Genomic DNA, 17,041 nt, shown 5'->3' with positions numbered 1-17,041 from the left:
TTTATCATAATGTATGGTGCTGAGCCCAGAGAGAAACAGGCACTAACTCCACCAGGGTTAGTTTTTATCATAATGTATGGTGCTGAGCCCAGAGAGAAACAGGCACTAACTCCACCAGGGTTAGTTTTTATCATAATGTATGGTGCTGAGCCCAGAGAGAAACAAGCACTAACTCCACCAGGGTTAGTTTTTATCATAATGTATGGTACTGAGCCCAGAGAGAAACAGGCACTAACTCCACCAGGGTTAGTTTTTATCATAATGTATGGTGCTGAGCCCAGAGAGAAACAGGCACTAACTCCACCAGGGTTAGTTTTTATCATAATGTATGGTACTGAGCCCAGAGAGAAACAGGCACTAACTCCACCAGGGTTAGTTTTTATCATAATGTATGGTACTGAGCCCAGAGAGAAACAGGCACTAACTCCACCAGGGTTAGTTTTTATCATAATGTATGGTGCTGAGCCCAGAGAGAAACAAGCACTAACTCCACCAGGGTTAGCTGAGCCCAGAGAGAAACAGACACTAACTCCACCAGGGTTAGTTTTTATCATAATGTATGGTGCTGAGCCCAGAGAGAAACAGACACTAACTCCACCAGGGTTAGTTTTTATCATAATGTATGGTGCTGAGCCCAGAGAGAAACAGGCACTAACTCCACCAGGGTTAGTTTTTGTAGGGAGTTTGGATAAAAGCTGAAAATAAGATCTGTGGTAAGCTAAGCACAGGCTCAGGATATCTTATATGTTTTGTTCAATGAGAATCTTGTTCAATGAGAATTCACTTTTTGTTCATTTTTAAGCATTTATGTAATAAAAAAAAGCAGATAAAGTCTTCTTAATTCATAAAGGTCGTACAAATCAAATCTAATCTAATTGTATTGGTCACATACACATGGTTAGCAGATGTTAATGCGAGTGTAGCGAAATATTTGTGCTTCTAGTTCCGACCATGCAGTAATAACCAACGAGTAATCTAACCTAACAATTTCACAACTACTTCATACTACTTTATACACACACAAGTGTAAAGGAATGATTGAAGAATATGTACATATAAATAAATGGATGAGCGATGGCCGAATGGCATAGGCAAGATGCAGTAGATGGTATAGAGTACAGTATATACATATGAGATGAGTAATGTAGGGTATGTAAACATTATATAAAGTGGTATGATATTATCTCATAGAAAAAGACGTATAATATCTCCTAAGCCTGTGTTAACCTCAGACCTTCTTTTCGACGTTTATCCCAAAACCCTGTTTCCCAATGAACTTTCTCCATAGCAATGACTGAACAATCCAGAGGTAAGTCATTTCCGTTTTTTAGGACTCCAAGCTGGTGAGCATCTGTGAGAGGAAAAACAAAGCCACTCCTGGATTGTGTCCAGGTTTTCCTTCCAGCCTAGTAGGACGTAGCAGTCTACGGTGTGTGGCTGACAGAAACATCCAGCCTTGTTTACAGCGCTGAGTCCATCCCACTGAGCCGTGATCCCACAACCGGAGCCGCTGACTGACGTTGTAAGAGACTAGAAAACGGCTTCTAATGGATACTACAAGGGTCGGAATCTGAACGAACACTGACGATATTGAAATGATCCCGTTTCTGCGTGCTGAAAATGGATTCAGTTGTTAGTGTGTCTGTATGAGCGGCGGGTGAAGACGGAGGAGGGAGACACCGGGGGCTGCAGTTGTTGAATCCTTTTTCGTCCTGACGGATATTTTGGATCAAACATCATGTGTCTCACTCCGGGAGGGCTCCTTTTCCCATTCATGTGCTAACTAAAGTATACCGCCACCAAACCCCGAACCAAGCCTGCTCTCCCGTCCACGTTGGAGGACTTTCTCCCCGCCTGGTGAACAGCGCATTCAAGCGAACAAAGTGGCATTTTGGTTTTGAAGAAATGGAGTCGGAAGATGCGGATTGTCAACTGCTCGACATGGCTGTTTCTCTGTAACATTTCATACATCCCTGGGAGGTTGTCTGTCTCAACCCGACGTCGACGGGTAATTCTATGATAGAGAGACCAGACAGCCTTGTTTTCCTGCTGGATTCAACCCACCCCGCAGTGGACTCCAGACATTCCTCAACACAGGAGAAGACGACGTCTGTTAGTCCGGGAGATCGCATCGGCTGGCTGCCGACGGTACCGATACTGACGGTACTAACACCGACGGTACCGAGAAGTCAACATTTAGGAATACAAGTCAGGGACGTGTTCATTTTGGTCCACGTTCTTGGCCTTTATTTGTGTGGCCTGAGAAGCGACCATATTGGGAGCATTAATTAATTGGGGTCATTCCCGTTGTTTGTTTCTGACGCTGGGAGGAAGTTTCTTTTACCGGAATGAAGTGTGGTACAGAAACGGATCCGTTGACCTTGTTCTGTGGTCTGCTGCTGTGTGTCTCCGCGACCTGCCCTCGGCCCGCACATGGAGAAAGTAAGTGGTTTTATCACCGTTTTCCAGGTAACGACTAGCTAACTAAATTGATAAATGCAATACTGTATATATATATATATTTGCTACGTTGTCTTAATGCTCCTCTTTGCTCCCAATAGTTGATCTTGTTCTACCTTTAGACAACCAGTGTTAGCTGAATGTAATGTACCTACAGGGACAACCTGCTCTCTCCACATGTCCTATTATTCTGGAAAACAGAGTTTCTGTTTAGTATAATGTGTTACGTTTCGTATTCATTTGTGGAAGTAACGAAATTCGTATGATGTTACACATTTGCAAAAAGTACAATATGTTATCCATTTTCTTAAATGTCTTAAGTTACGAATTCCAATTAGTTGTGGCTAGCGTTAGCTATGTGGCTAACGTTGGTTATGAGTCAGGTTAGGGGAAGGGTTAACTAACATAGTAAGTAGTAAAAACATAGTAAGTAGTTGTAAAGTTGTCTGTGATGAGATTCGAACCACCAACCTCTGGGTTGCTAGACGTTCGCATTATACGTCCATCCCGACCAACCGCCCTCCTTACATTTGTTGCCTTAAGTAACCTTCTCTTATGTAAAAAACAACATGTATTTCCAATATCTGGAAAACTGATAAATGTATGATATTATTAAGAGTAGTGAAATGATTTCAAACCCTCGTCCCATAGCATGAAAGCAACCATTATGTTAGACTAAGTCTGTTTCTCTAGCTCTCTACACGGCTTTTATTGGGCTTTAGATGAAATTGAAAAGTACATTTAAGTCTCTTCCATTGTTTCTCTCGCTCTCTCCAGTTTGTGGTCCCAGCATTGACATTGGTAACGACATCAGTGAGTTCCGGCGCCTGGAGAACTGTACGATCGTCGAGGGTTACCTCCAGATCCTCCTAATAGGAGACAAGAACTACAACCTCAACCAGGAAGTGTTCCGCTCGCTCTCCTTCCCCAAACTCACCATGATCACTGACTACTTGCTGCTGTTCAGGTTAGCGGGTCAGATACACAGCTTCCACCTCTCAATGATTTCACTATTATTTTATTCTTCTTTTTGATTATTCCTGCTTGTTTTTCTTTGATCTTTTTTTATGTTGTTTTCATGTAGAAGTGTGTTGCTGCTTTTAAAAAAAATGCACTTTAAACAAAGTTTTGATTTAATTTTTATTCAGAGTCTCGGGCCTGGACTCCCTGTCCACCCTGTTCCCTAACCTCACGGTGATCCGAGGGCGAAATCTCTTTTATAATTACGCCCTGGTGATCTTTGAGATGACTTCTCTGAAGGACATCGGCCTCTACAGCCTCCAGAACATCACTAGAGGAGCCATCCGGATCGAGAAGAACCCTGAGCTCTGCTATCTGGACTCTATTGACTGGTCTCTTATCATGGATGCTGAGTTTAATAACTTCATAGCGGGGAATAAACAGAGTAAGGAGTGTGGGGACGTGTGTCCAGGCATCATGGAGGACAGCCGTCGATGCATCAAGACCAACTTCAATGACAACTTCAACTGTCGCTGCTGGACCTCTAATCACTGCCAGAAAGGTAGGAACAGTCTCAGGGTTTCAATCCATCCTCGTCCGCTGTTTGAATGAGTGTGGCTAGCTGATGGTTTGGTTCACAATGAGCTCGATATTTTCTCAAGTGAAACGGCTTGTTGCTTGTTTATTTCAACATGCTAAGTGGGAAGTTTTTGAGAGGAACTTGCCATGTGTATGTTTATATAAAGCTGATATTATCGTCCGATTTATAAGGACCGATTATAAGATTTCTGAGAAAATGCTCAATAATTTATATTTGTCCTGAAGAGGGCGCACTTTACATGGCTGTAAACATATCTTGCCTTGGCGTGGTAGAGCAAACCTGAACACTATCGCCCAATGACAGTACACCAGTCAGACAGGAGAGTGAACTGACTGTTACTGCTTCTATGGTGGGTGCTGAGCAGACTGAAGCTTGTCAGCTCAATGAAGTGACAGAAATGGGCCCTGGCAGAAATGGGCCCTGGCAGAAATGGGCCCTGGCCATTAGGGCTGTCAACGTTAATAAGACATTGGGGTCTTTAAAATTACAGTGGAAAAAATCCATAAATGAAAAACGAGATGTAATTGTAACAAAATGTAATTCACAGTGCAGTTATCACAAAACTATCAAACCCCGATCGTCATAAAGGAGAAAATAAACATCCTAATGTAGGTCGTAGGTCGTCAGTGTAAATGACAGTTTGCTCTTAACTGACTTGCCTGGTTAAATAAACGTTACATTTAAAAAATAAAATGCAACAATGCTGTAATGTTAATCGGAGGACATATGCATCTTTTAAATGATTTGATATAATGCCCTCAGAACGCCATCGTCTAAAATGGCAGAGTGAGACTGGGAATGACAGAAGCTAAGCCCGTTATGACAATACTCTGAGACGTTCAATGAGAAGGTGGTGAGATGTGGACTGAGATGTTAAATGAGAAGGTGATGAGATACGGACTGAGATGATAAATGAGAAGGTGATGAGATGTGGACTGAGATGGTAAATGAGAAGGTGATGAGATGTGGACTGAGACGTTAAATGAGAAGGTGATGAGATGTGGACTGAGATGTTAAATGAGAAGGTGATGAGATACGGACTGAGATGTTAAATGAGAAGGTGATGAGATACGGACTGAGATGTTAAATGAGAAGGTGATGAGATGTGGACTGAGATGTTAAATGAGAAGGTGATGAGATGTGGACTGAGATGTTAAATGAGAAGGTGATGAGATGTGGACTGAGATGTTAAATGAGAAGGTGATGAGATGTGGACTGAGATGTTAAATGAGAAGGTGATGAGATGCGGACTGAGACGTTAAATGAGAAGGTGATGAGATGCGGACTGAGACGTTAAATGAGAAGGTGATGAGATGCGGACTGAGACGTTAAATGAGAAGGTGATGAGATGCGGACTGAGACGTTAAATGAGAAGGTGATGAGATGCGGACTGAGATGTTAAATGAGAAGGTGATGAGGTGCGGACTCTGAAACGTTAAATGAGAAGGTGATGAGATGCGGACTAAGACGTTAAATGAGAAGGTGATGAGATGCGGACTGAGACTTTAAATGAGAAGGTGATGAGATGCGGACTCTGAGAAGGTGATGAGAAGGTGATGAGATACGGACTGAGATGTTAAATGAGAAGGTGATGAGATGTGGACTGAGATGTTAAATGAGAAGGTGATGAGATGTGGACTGAGATGTTAAATGAGAAGGTGATGAGATGTGGACTGAGATGTTAAATGAGAAGGTGATGAGATGTGGACTGAGATGTTAAATGAGAAGGTGATGAGATGTGGACTGAGATGTTAAATGAGAAGGTGATGAGATGCGGACTGAGATGTTAAATGAGAAGGTGATGAGATGCGGACTGAGACGTTAAATGAGAAGGTGATGAGATGCGGACTGAGACGTTAAATGAGAAGGTGATGAGATGCGGACTGAGACGTTAAATGAGAAGGTGATGAGATGCGGACTGAGACTTTAAATGAGAAGGTGATGAGATGCGGACTCTGAGAAGGTGATGAGAAGGTGATGAGATGCGGACTGAGACGTTAAATGAGAAGGTGATGAGGTGGAACTGAGCTACAGGGACCGTACAGGGGCAGTGATGAGATGTGGACTGAAACGTTAAATGAGAAGGTGATGAGGTGGAACTGAGCTACAGGGACCGTACAGGGGCAGTGATGAGGTGGAACTGAGCTACAGGGACCGTACAGGGGCAGTGATGAGGTGGAACTGAGATACAGGGACCGTACAGGGGCAGTGATGAGGTGGAACTGAGCTACAGGGACCGTACAGGGGCAGTGATGAGATGTGGACTGAGACGTTAAATGAGAAGGTGATGAGGTGGAACTGAGCTACAGGGACCGTACAGGGGCAGTGATGAGAGAGGCACCGTGAGACCCAACCTGTTGCTGACAGCAGTGTGATAATGGAGAAAATCACAGCGCTGATTACAGAAACGATTGCAGTTGATATTCAGCCATTGTCACTGGTAGAGGATGTCTGCTTCAGTACCCTAATGGCATATCTAAAACAACAGAGAACATTCTATTCTGGTTAGAGCCAGTTTGCGCTGTTTTGTGAAGGGAGTAGTACACAGCGTTGTACGATATCTTCAGTTTCTTGGCAATTTCTCGCATGGAATAGCCTTCATTTCTCAGAACAAGAATAGACTGATGAGTTTCAGAAGAAAGTGCTTGGTTTCTGGCCATTTTGAACCTGTAATCGAACCCACAAATGCTGATGCTCCGGATACTCAACTTGTCTCAAGGACAGTTTTATTGCTTCTTCTTTAATCAGACAAACAGTTTTCCGCTGTGCTAACAATTACAAAAGGGTTTTCTAATGATCAATTTGGATCAACTTGGATTAGCTAACACAACGTGCCATTGGAACACAGGAGTGATGGTTGCTGATAATGAGCCTCTGTACGTCTATGTAGATATTCCATTAAAAATCAGCCGTTTCCAGCTCCAATAGTCATTTACAACATTGACAATGTCTACACTGTATTTCCGATCAATTTGAGGTTATTTTAATGGACAAATGTGCTTTTCCTTCAAAAACGAGGACATTTGTAAGTGACCCCAAACTTCTGAACGGAAGTGTATTTGCTCTTTGCAAAGTATTCCTCAAGGTCTGTCATCTAAATGTTTTCAGAGACACTAACAAAACACAGCATGTTACAACGTTTGCTTCGTAGCTACGTTTTGATGTATGGGTTGTCACTTGTCAGGGACAAATTCATGTTTCGCTCCCCCATCTAGCTGGCTAACTAGCTGTGGGAAAGGACTTGACACTGTTTACTGAGGTATAGTGCTATCCGGGATCCTTGGGACGTCACCATCCTAAACCTTAACCTTTACCTAACCTTAACCATTTTAAATGTCAATTTCAATTGGGTAGGGTCGTCCCAAAGATCCTGGATAGCAAGGACCGTTCACTGAGGCAACGCTGCGTCTCGGGTCCACCAGGATAGTATTGTGGTAGCTTGGTGGAACCGGCCTGATCGCTGCGTCTTGGGGCCACCGAAAACTCTGAGGGCCCAGAATATTTTATACATGTTGCAAGTTCGCTAACACAAGCTTCGGGCCGGACCCAAGTTCATAGTTGATACAATGTTTTAAGTTCGTTGCAGACAGGCCATATGTAACCAATGTGATTTATAGGATATTCATTTTTGTCAGTATATTTTCTACATGCAGGCTGCAATGTTTTTATTTGTTGGCTTTATGAAGGCTATTTTGACATAGTTGGAAATGGCAATATAATTACTTTTTAGATTTGTATCATTTTAATTCAGATTTGAATAGAATTTTGATTAACCACATGACAGTGATTTTAATATATGAAGACGTTATTATAAATTAAATACATGTTTCACAATTGTAATATGAAAACCATAACTGGCACGCCCAATGATCGGTAGAAATGGTAAGATAAATTGGCATTCAACATGAAAGGTTGCCGACTCCTCGTGTAGCCTATTACCGGCAACTTCAGGCGAGTAATGGCAGAATATGCAAATTCCAGCAGGAGCGGGAGGAGACTAGTTGGGTCAGGTAAAGTTTAATATATATTTATTTATTTATTTTAAATTTCTCTATATAGATCTCTGGCACCCTCTTGAGGCATTTGTCTTATTTCATCAAACCATAAGCTTAAAGCGTCAGACAAGCTCAATGCTTGCAGTTGATTTTATTAAAATACATGTGTGTATATATGGAAAAATACAATGCAAATAAATTTGACCGATCGATTGGAACAGGTGACCCCCCCCCCCCCCCCCTCCTCTCTATCGATCAAATCTAACTGTTATTTGACCAGGTTAGTATCATTTGAGATTCTACTAAAGAGAGACCTGGCCAGAATAGCAGCAATTTAAGATACATTTGCAACATCAAACACAGAAAACATTTAACAGGAAGATGGTTTGGGAAAGTGTGGTGCAACTAGGGGTCAGGACATTGACCCCCACTTCATTTATCATGTTGTTTAATCTTATTGAAAGGGATCCTGTCATTTCAGGACCTTTTGGAAGTTTGTTCCAAGCAGAGAACTGAATAGCTTATTTTACCTCACTCTGTATGGGCCGAGTGGGTCAACAGAACAGTCATGTCAGCACAGGTGATACGTTTTCATTTGTCTGCTGGACAATGTACACTGATCAAAAAATATAAACGCTACATGCAATAATTTCAAATATTCTACTGAGTTACAGTTCATAAGGAAATCAGTTTAATAAATTCATTAGGTCCTAATCTATGGATTTCACATGACTGGGAATACAGACTAGGTTCTACTGCTCCTAGCAGCCAAACCACGGCCTGCCTGACAGGGTGTCTGTCCTCCAGCTAACTGCAACCTGTCATGAGCCTAAAGGTACCCTCAGACTAGGTTCTACTGCTCCTAGCAGCCAAACCAGCGTCTGCTTGTCTTCTCTTAACAGGAGCCTAAAGATACCCTCAGACTAGGTTCTACTGCTCCTAGCAGCCAAACCAGCGTCTGCTTGTCTTCTCTTAACAGGAGCCTAAAGATACACTCAGACTAGGTTCTACTGCTCCTAGCAGCCAAACCAGCGTCTGCTTGTCTTCTCCTAACAGGAGCCTAAAGATACACTCAGACTAGGTTCTACTGCTGCTAGCAGCCAAACCAGCGTCTGCTTGTCTACTCCTTTAAAAGAGCCTAAAGATACACTCAGACTAGGTTCTACTGCTGCTAGCAGCCAAACCAGCGTCTGCTTGTCTACTCCTGGTTGAGAATGGAACGACTGAACAAACGAAACAGCACAGCAAGTGAGTGAAAGAAATAGGTTTTGATTTGTTTTACTGGTAATGGCAACATACGTAAATGCAAACAAAATAACTTTTTGGTGTGTGTGCGGTGTGTCCTTTTATTTAACTAGGCAAGTCCGTTAAGAACAAATTCGTATTTACAATGACGGCCCGGACGACGCTGGGCCAATTGTGCGCCGCCCTATGGGACTCCCAATCACGGCCGGATGTGATACCTCCTGGATTCGAACCAGGGACTGTAGTGACGCCTCTTGCACTGAGATGCAGTGCCTTGGACAGCTGTGTGTGTGTGTTAACTATTTAACTGTACTAGAATGCTTACAAGGCCACCATTTTTTTTTTTTTAATATCGGGTATCGGTATCGTTTTTTTTTGGCAAGGAAGAACTCTATATCGGCCAAAGAGTTTTTTATCGGTGCGTCACTAGTTACGATGCCAAACTGCAGTCAGGTTAAGATCCTGGTGATCCAGATGAGCTTCCCTGAGACGGTTTCTGACAGTTTGTGCAGAAGTTTTTCGGTTGTGCAAACCCAGAGTTTCATCAGCAGTCCGGGTGGCTGGTCTCAGGTGAATTAGATGAGAAGGTCCTGGGCTGGCGTGGTCACATGGTCTGAGGTCCTGGGCTGGCGTGGTCACATGGTCTGTGGTTGTGAGACCAGATGTGGAGGTCCTGGGCTGGCGTGGTCACATGGTCTGTGGTTGTGAGACCAGATGTGGAGGTCCTGGGCTGGCGTGGTCACATGGTCTGGTTGTGAGGCCAGATGTGGAGGTCCTGGGCTGGCGTGGTCACATGGTCTGGTTGTGAGGCCAGATGTGGAGGTCCTGGGCTGGCGTGGTCACATGGTCTGGTTGTGAGGCCAGATGTGGAGGTCCTGGGCTGGCGTGGTCACATGGTCTGGTTGTGAGGCCAGATGTGGAGGTCCTGGGCTGGCGTGGTCACATGGTCTGTGGTTGTGAGACCAGATGTGGAGGTCCTGGGCTGGCGTGGTCACATGGTCTGTGGTTGTGAGACCAGATGTGGAGGTCCTGGGCTGGCGTGGTCACATGGTCTGAGGTCCTGGGCTGGCGTGGTCACATGGTCTGTGGTTGTGAGACCAGATGTGGAGGTCCAGGGCTGGCGTGGTCACATGGTCTGTGGTTGTGAGGCCAGATGTGGAGGTCCTGGGCTGGCGTGGTCACATGGTCTGTGGTTGTGAGGCCAGTTGGATGTACTGCCTTATGGTTGAAAAATTAACATGACATTTTCTGGCAACTGCTCCGATGGACATTCCTGCAGTCAGCATGCCAATTGCAACGCTCCCTCAACTTGAGACATCTGTGGCATGGTGTTGTGTGACAAAACTGCACATTTTAAAAGTGGCCTTTTATTGTCATCAGCACAAGGTTCACCTGTGTAATGATCATGATATTTATTCAGCTTCTTGATATGCCACACCTGTCAGGTGGATGGATTATCTTGGCAAAGGAGAAATGCTCACTAACAGGGATGTAAATAAATGTGCGCACAAAATTTTAGCAAAATAAGCCTTTTGTACGTATGGAACATTTCTGTGATCTTTTATTTCAGCTCATGACACATGGGACCAACACTTTACATGTTGTGTTTTATATTGTTGTTTAGTTACACTAGTAAAATGGGAGCTGTCTCAATATGGCCTTACAAATAAAAAGGTACCAATGATTTAACCTCTGAGGAGGTAAGGAAGGCCACTCCCATGTAGAAGGTGATGTGTGAGAGCTTTGGAGTTCGTAACGAATCTCAGCCGCCATATGTAATGACACCACAGGCATGAAGTACAAGATATCACCATAATCAATTACAGGCACCAAAGTAGTATTGGAAACAAGCCTCTTTCTCCCCTTATGTCTCTCTCTCTCACAGAACTACTGGTAGGTTGTTACTCTGTCTTCCAGTCACCCTCTCTGTTCTGCCGCCCTATCACAGTCACCCTCTCTGTTCTGCCGCTCTATCACAGTCACACTCTCTGTTCTGCCGCCCTATCAGTCACCCTCTCTGTTCTGCCGCCCTATCACAGTCACCCGCTCTGTTCTGCCGCCCTATCACAGTCACCCTCTCTGTTCTGCCGCCCTATCACAGTCACCCTCTCTGTTCTGCCGCTCTATCACAGTCACACTCTCTGTTCTGCCGCCCTATCAGTCACCCTCTCTGTTCTGCCGCCCTATCACAGTCACCCGCTCTGTTCTGCCGCCCTATCACAGTCACCCGCTCTGTTCTGCCGCCCTATCACAGTCACCCGCTCTGTTCTGCCGCCCTATCACAGTCACCCGCTCTGTTCTGCCGCCCATCACAGTCACCCGCTCTGTTCTGCCGCCCTATCACAGACACCCGCTCTGTTCTGCCGCCCTATCACAGACACCCGCTCTGTTCTGCCGCCCTATCACAGTCACCCTCTCTGTTCTGCCGCCCTATCACAGACACCCGCTCTGTTCTGCCGCCCTATCACAGTCACCCTCTCTGTTCTGCCGCCCTATGACAGACACCCGCTCTGTTCTGCCGCCCTATCACAGACACCCGCTCTGTTCTGCCGCCCTATCACAGACACCCGCTCTGTTCTGCCGCCCTATGACAGACACCCTCTCTGTTCTGCCGCCCTATGACAGACACCCTCTCTGTTCTGCCGCCCTATGACAGACACCCGCTCTGTTCTGCCGCCCTATCACAGACACCCGCTCTGTTCTGCCGCCCTATCACAGTCACCCGCTCTGTTCTGCCGCCCTATCACAGACACCCGCGCTGTTCTGCCAATGTCCTAACAATTTACAACAATGTCCTGACAAGGTAGGAAAAACAACTTAAACTAGTCACTTCTCAACTCCATCCCGGCATCCACTAAACAAACCACGGCCTGCCTGACAGGGTGTCTGTCCTCCAGCTAACTGCAACCTGTCATGAGCCTAAAGGTACCCTCAGACTAGGTTCTACTGCTCCTAGCAGCCAAACCACGGCCTGCCTGACAGGGTGTCTGTCCTCCAGCTAACTGCAACCTGTCATGAGCCTAAAGGTACCCTCAGACTAGGTTCTACTGCTCCTAGCAGCCAAACCAGCGTCTGCTTGTCTTCTCCTAACAGGAGCCTAAAGATACCCTCAGACTAGGTTCTACTGCTGCTAGCAGCCAAACCAGCGTCTGATTGTCTTCTCCTTTAAAAGAGCTTGGCTTGAAAAAACAGATAGTGTCAATATTACGGTTTGCCCCTCTCGAGACGCCGTAGCAACAACAGCCAGTAACACTGCCTCAGGTCTTAGTCTCGCAATTTTACATCTAACTAAGATGTTTCTCGTTAAATGACAAACACTTAATTGAAGAATCCCGTCCATAGTTCCCACTCCTGCTAGACTCGCTGTCGTGTCTGTAGTGTCGGTGTGAGGAGGAAAGCTTCCTCTCTGTGGACACAGTAACTAATGAAGTGATCCCATCCACTTGACACCTCAGCGCCACTGCAGGGAGCAAACATCTAGTTAAATCGGAAACAGAGGGAGAGCAGGAGCGTAGAAAAAGCAATCAATTCAATTCAAGGAGCTTCTTTTTTTTATAAATGTGTGTGCTGTCTCTTTAAGAAAGTAATGGTGTCTTTCGCGAGGCAGAATGTGGCTGTGGATTCTGACTTTGGCTGTGGAATCTGACTTTGTGGCTGTGGAATCTGACTTTGTGGCTGTGGAATCTGACTTTGTGGCTGTGGAATCTGACTTTGTGGCTGTGGAATCTGACTTTGTGGCTGTGGAATCTGACTTTGTGGCTGTGGAATCTGACTTTGTGGCTGTGGAATCTGACTTTGTGGCTGTGGAATCTGACTTTGTGGCTGTGGAATCTGACTTTGTGGCTGTGGAATCTGACTTTGTGGCTGTGGAATCTGACTTTGTGGCTGTGGAATCTGACTTTATGGCTGTGGAAGACTGACTTTATGGCTGTGGAAGACTGACTTTGTGGCTGTGGAATCTAGTGGAAACCAGACAAGAGGTGGGGGTGAGAGAGATAAAGGACTTTGTTTTGTGAAAAGTTCAACATTTCCACATGCAGTGTTGTGTTATTTAAGTGTGTTAACTTGTGTGCAGCATGTGAGGGGAGCTAATGCAGGCCAGACAGCTGTAGCAGTGAATTAGGAAGTGGACAAGGCTCATCCTACTATAAAGGGGCTGATTTAGGGATGGGCACGGTTCGTACAGTATTCAAATATCCAAACGGACGTTAGTATTCAAATACTTGTGAGTATATATTTTTTAAAGAAAAAAAATCTCATGCTTATTTTAACAGTGAAAAGGCTTTGTCTAAATGAAATGATGTATGTAACATTATTACACAAGGATATACTGACAACACACTTTGAATGTAGTTTTTATGCTGTGAACCCATATATACATACAGTAGTAGTCTTTCTGCTGTGAACCCATGAACACATACAGTAGTAGTCTTTCTGCTGTGAACCCATATATACATACAGTAGTAGTCTTTCTGCTGTTAACCCATAAACACACACAGTAGTAGTCTTTCTGCTGTGAACCCATAAACACATACAGTAGTAGTCTTTCTGCTGTTAACCCATATATACATACAGTAGTAGTCTTTCTGCTGTGAACCCATATATACATACAGTAGTAGTCTTTCTGCTGTTAACCCATATATACATACAGTAGTAGTCTTTCTGCTGTGAACCCATATATACATACAGTAGTAGTCTTTCTGCTGTGAACCCATATATACATACAGTAGTAGTCTTTCTGCTGTTAACCCATATATACATACAGTAGTAGTCTTTCTGCTGTGAACCCATATATACATACAGTAGTAGTCTTTCTGCTGTGAACCCATATATACATACAGTAGTAGTCTTTCTGCTGTTAACCCATATATACATACAGTAGTAGTCTTTCTGCTGTGAACCCATAAACACATACAGTAGTAGTCTTTCTGCTGTTAACCCATAAACACATACAGTAGTAGTCTTTCTGCTGTTAACCCATATATACATACAGTAGTAGTCTTTCTGCTGTGAACCCATATATACATACAGTAGTAGTCTTTCTGCTGTGAACCCATATATACATACAGTAGTAGTCTTTCTGCTGTGAACCCATAAACACATACAGTAGGTGAACCCATAAATACATACCGTAATAGCCTAAATGGGCTTCAGACGTTTGTTCTTATTGATGGACCAATCGGTAGCTTCTCTCTCTTTCTCCCTCCTGTCTAAGACTCTCAGGCCCCTGCCAATCTCACTGCTGCAAGCAAGCGGCACCCAAGTCTCGCGGCTGCATAGCAAGCCAGTTGCCAAGTCTCACGGCTGCATAGCAAGCCAGTTCCCAAGTCTCGCGGCTGCATAGCAAGCCAGTTCCCAAGTCTTGCGGCTGCATAGCAAGCCAGTTCCCAAGTCTCGCGGCTGCATAGCAAGCCAGTTCCCAAGTCTCGCGGCTGCATAGCAAGCCAGTTCCCAAGTCTCGCGGCTGCATAGCAAGCCAGTTCCCAAAGATAAACAGTTTTATTTTGTTTGCATGTACTTCGACGAACCCGGATATCTGAAAAGATTTCATGATGTTGTTCGAATAGTGAAATGATTTCAAATGCCCATCCATCCCATCGCCGATACAGACTCGATGCTCTAAAGGAGTACTGAACCGCTTTTTAGAATAAAATTATGGACCTTTTATATACCGTGCAACACACACACACACACACACACACACACACACACAGTCTGACCTCTCATCTCTATTCCGCTACGCTGCCTCACCTCCCTCCCATCCAACAACCACTTGTAGCTTTCTTTAAACTGCTGTTTACATTTCACATGCCAAAAAATACTGACCTGATGTCACCACTGTCTGTCTGCTCGTCTAGCTTTGCCTCATCGTATTATTTCTGGCACACAAAGTCTATAGACCAGTGTTTTGTCTGTTGGATATAGAACTGCCGGGAACCATCTGAAATATGCACAATATTTCCTCTCAGAGAGGAGGGAGAGAGGGAGGTCACAGCCAGATACAGAGTCTTCAGAAGGTATTCATACCCCTCGACTTATTCCACATTTTGTTGTTACAGCCTGAATTCAAAATAGATTTCAAATAAAGTGTTTACCTGTCTACACACAATGACAGTGAAAACATGTTTTTAGAAATAGTTTCAAATGTATTGAATATGAAATAATACAGAAATATCTCAAAGTATTCACAACCATGTTCGAATCACCTTTGGCAACAATTACAGTTGAGTCTTTCTGGGTAAGTCTCTAAGAGAGTAAGTAGAGGAAGTGGACGACTAGCTAGGGTAGGGACAACTAGCCAGGGTAGGGACAACTTGCCAGGGTAGGGACGACTAGAAAGCCATTACAGTTGACTCTTTCTGGGTAAGTCTCTAAGAGAGTAAGTAGAGGAAGTGGACGACTAGCCAGGGTAGGGACAGCTAGCCAGGGTAGGGACGACTAGCAGCCATTGCAGTTGTCTTTCTGGGTACGTCTCTAAGAGCGTCTCTAAGAGAGTAAGTGGAGGAAGTGGATGACTAGCCAGGGTGGGGACGACTAGCCAGGGTGGGGACGACTAGCCAGGGTGGGGACGACTAGCCAGGGTGGGGACGACTAGCCAGGGTGGGGACGACTAACAACTAGCCAGGGTAGGGACGACTAGCCAGGTTAGGGACGACTAACGACTAGCCAGGGTGGAGACGACTAGCCAGGGTAGGGACGACTAGAGACTTACCCAGAAAGACGACTGACGACTAGCCAGGGTGGGGACGACTAGCCAGGGTGGGGACGACTAGCCAGGGATGGGACGACTAGAGACTTACCCAGAAAGACGACTGACGATTAGCCAGGGTGGGGACGACTAGCCAGGGTGGGGACGACTAGAGACTTACCCAGAAAGACGACTGACGATTAGCCAGGGTGGGGACGACTAGCCAGGGTGGGGACAACTAGCCAGGGTGGGGACGACTAGCCAGGGTAGGGACGACTAGCCAGGGTAGGGACGACTAGCCAGGGTAGGGATGACTGACGACAATTACAGTTGAGTCTTTCTGGGTAAGTCTCTAAGAGCGTCTCTAAGAGGGTAAGTAGAGGAAGTGGATGACTAGCCAGGGTAGGGACGACTAGCCAGGGTGGGGACGACTAGCCAGGGTGGGGACGACTAGCCAGGGGGGCGACGACTGACGACTAGCCAGGGTGGGGACGACTAGCCAGGATAGGGACGACTAGCCAGGGTGGGGATGACTAGCCAGGGTGGGGACGACTAGCCAGGGTGGGGACGACTAACGACTAGCCAGGGTAAGGACGACTAGCCAGGGTAGGGACGACTAGAGACTTACCCAGAAAGACAACTGACGACTAGCCAGGGTGGGGACGACTAGCCAGGGTGGGGACGACTAGCCAGGGTAGGGACGACTAGAGACTTACCCAGAAAGACGACTGACGATTAGCCAGGGTGGGGACGACTAGCCAGGGTGGGGACGACTAGCCATGGTGGGGACGACTAGCCATGGTGGGGACGACTAGCCAGCGTGGGGACAACTAGCCAGCGTGGGGACAACTAGCCAGCGTGGGGACAACTAGCCAGGGTAGGGACGTCTAGCCAGGGTAGGGACGACTGACGACAATTACAGTTGAGTCTTTCTGGGTAAGTCTCTAAGAGCGTCTCTAAGAGGGTAAGTAGAGGAAGTGGATGACTAGCTAGGGTAGGGATGACGGATGACTAGCTAGGGTAGGGATGACGGATAACTAGCTAGGGTAGGGCTAACGGATGACTAGCTAGGGTAGGAGGAGGGATGACGGA

At 45.5% G+C, this 17,041-nt stretch overlaps 1 protein-coding gene across 1 annotated transcript in view; it reads left to right on the top strand.

Moving 5' to 3' along the window:
- The first annotated feature begins 2,266 nt into the window (after positions 1 to 2,266).
- The window catches only part of LOC139394389 (insulin-like growth factor 1 receptor), a 109,117-nt gene continuing 94,342 nt past the window's right edge, over positions 2,267 to 17,041 (top strand). The window contains exons 1-3 of the mRNA XM_071142443.1: positions 2,267 to 2,442; positions 3,238 to 3,427; positions 3,609 to 3,982. Of these exons, the coding sequence (XP_070998544.1) occupies positions 2,349 to 2,442; positions 3,238 to 3,427; positions 3,609 to 3,982 (658 nt within the window). The 5' untranslated portion in view covers positions 2,267 to 2,348. The remainder of the gene's footprint in view (positions 2,443 to 3,237; positions 3,428 to 3,608; positions 3,983 to 17,041) is intronic.

Source organism: Oncorhynchus clarkii, unplaced genomic scaffold (genome assembly GCF_045791955.1).
Source record: "Oncorhynchus clarkii lewisi isolate Uvic-CL-2024 unplaced genomic scaffold, UVic_Ocla_1.0 unplaced_contig_2050_pilon_pilon, whole genome shotgun sequence".
Lineage (NCBI taxonomy): Eukaryota > Metazoa > Chordata > Actinopteri > Salmoniformes > Salmonidae > Oncorhynchus > Oncorhynchus clarkii.
This window is presented reverse-complemented; position numbering and strand designations above follow the sequence as displayed.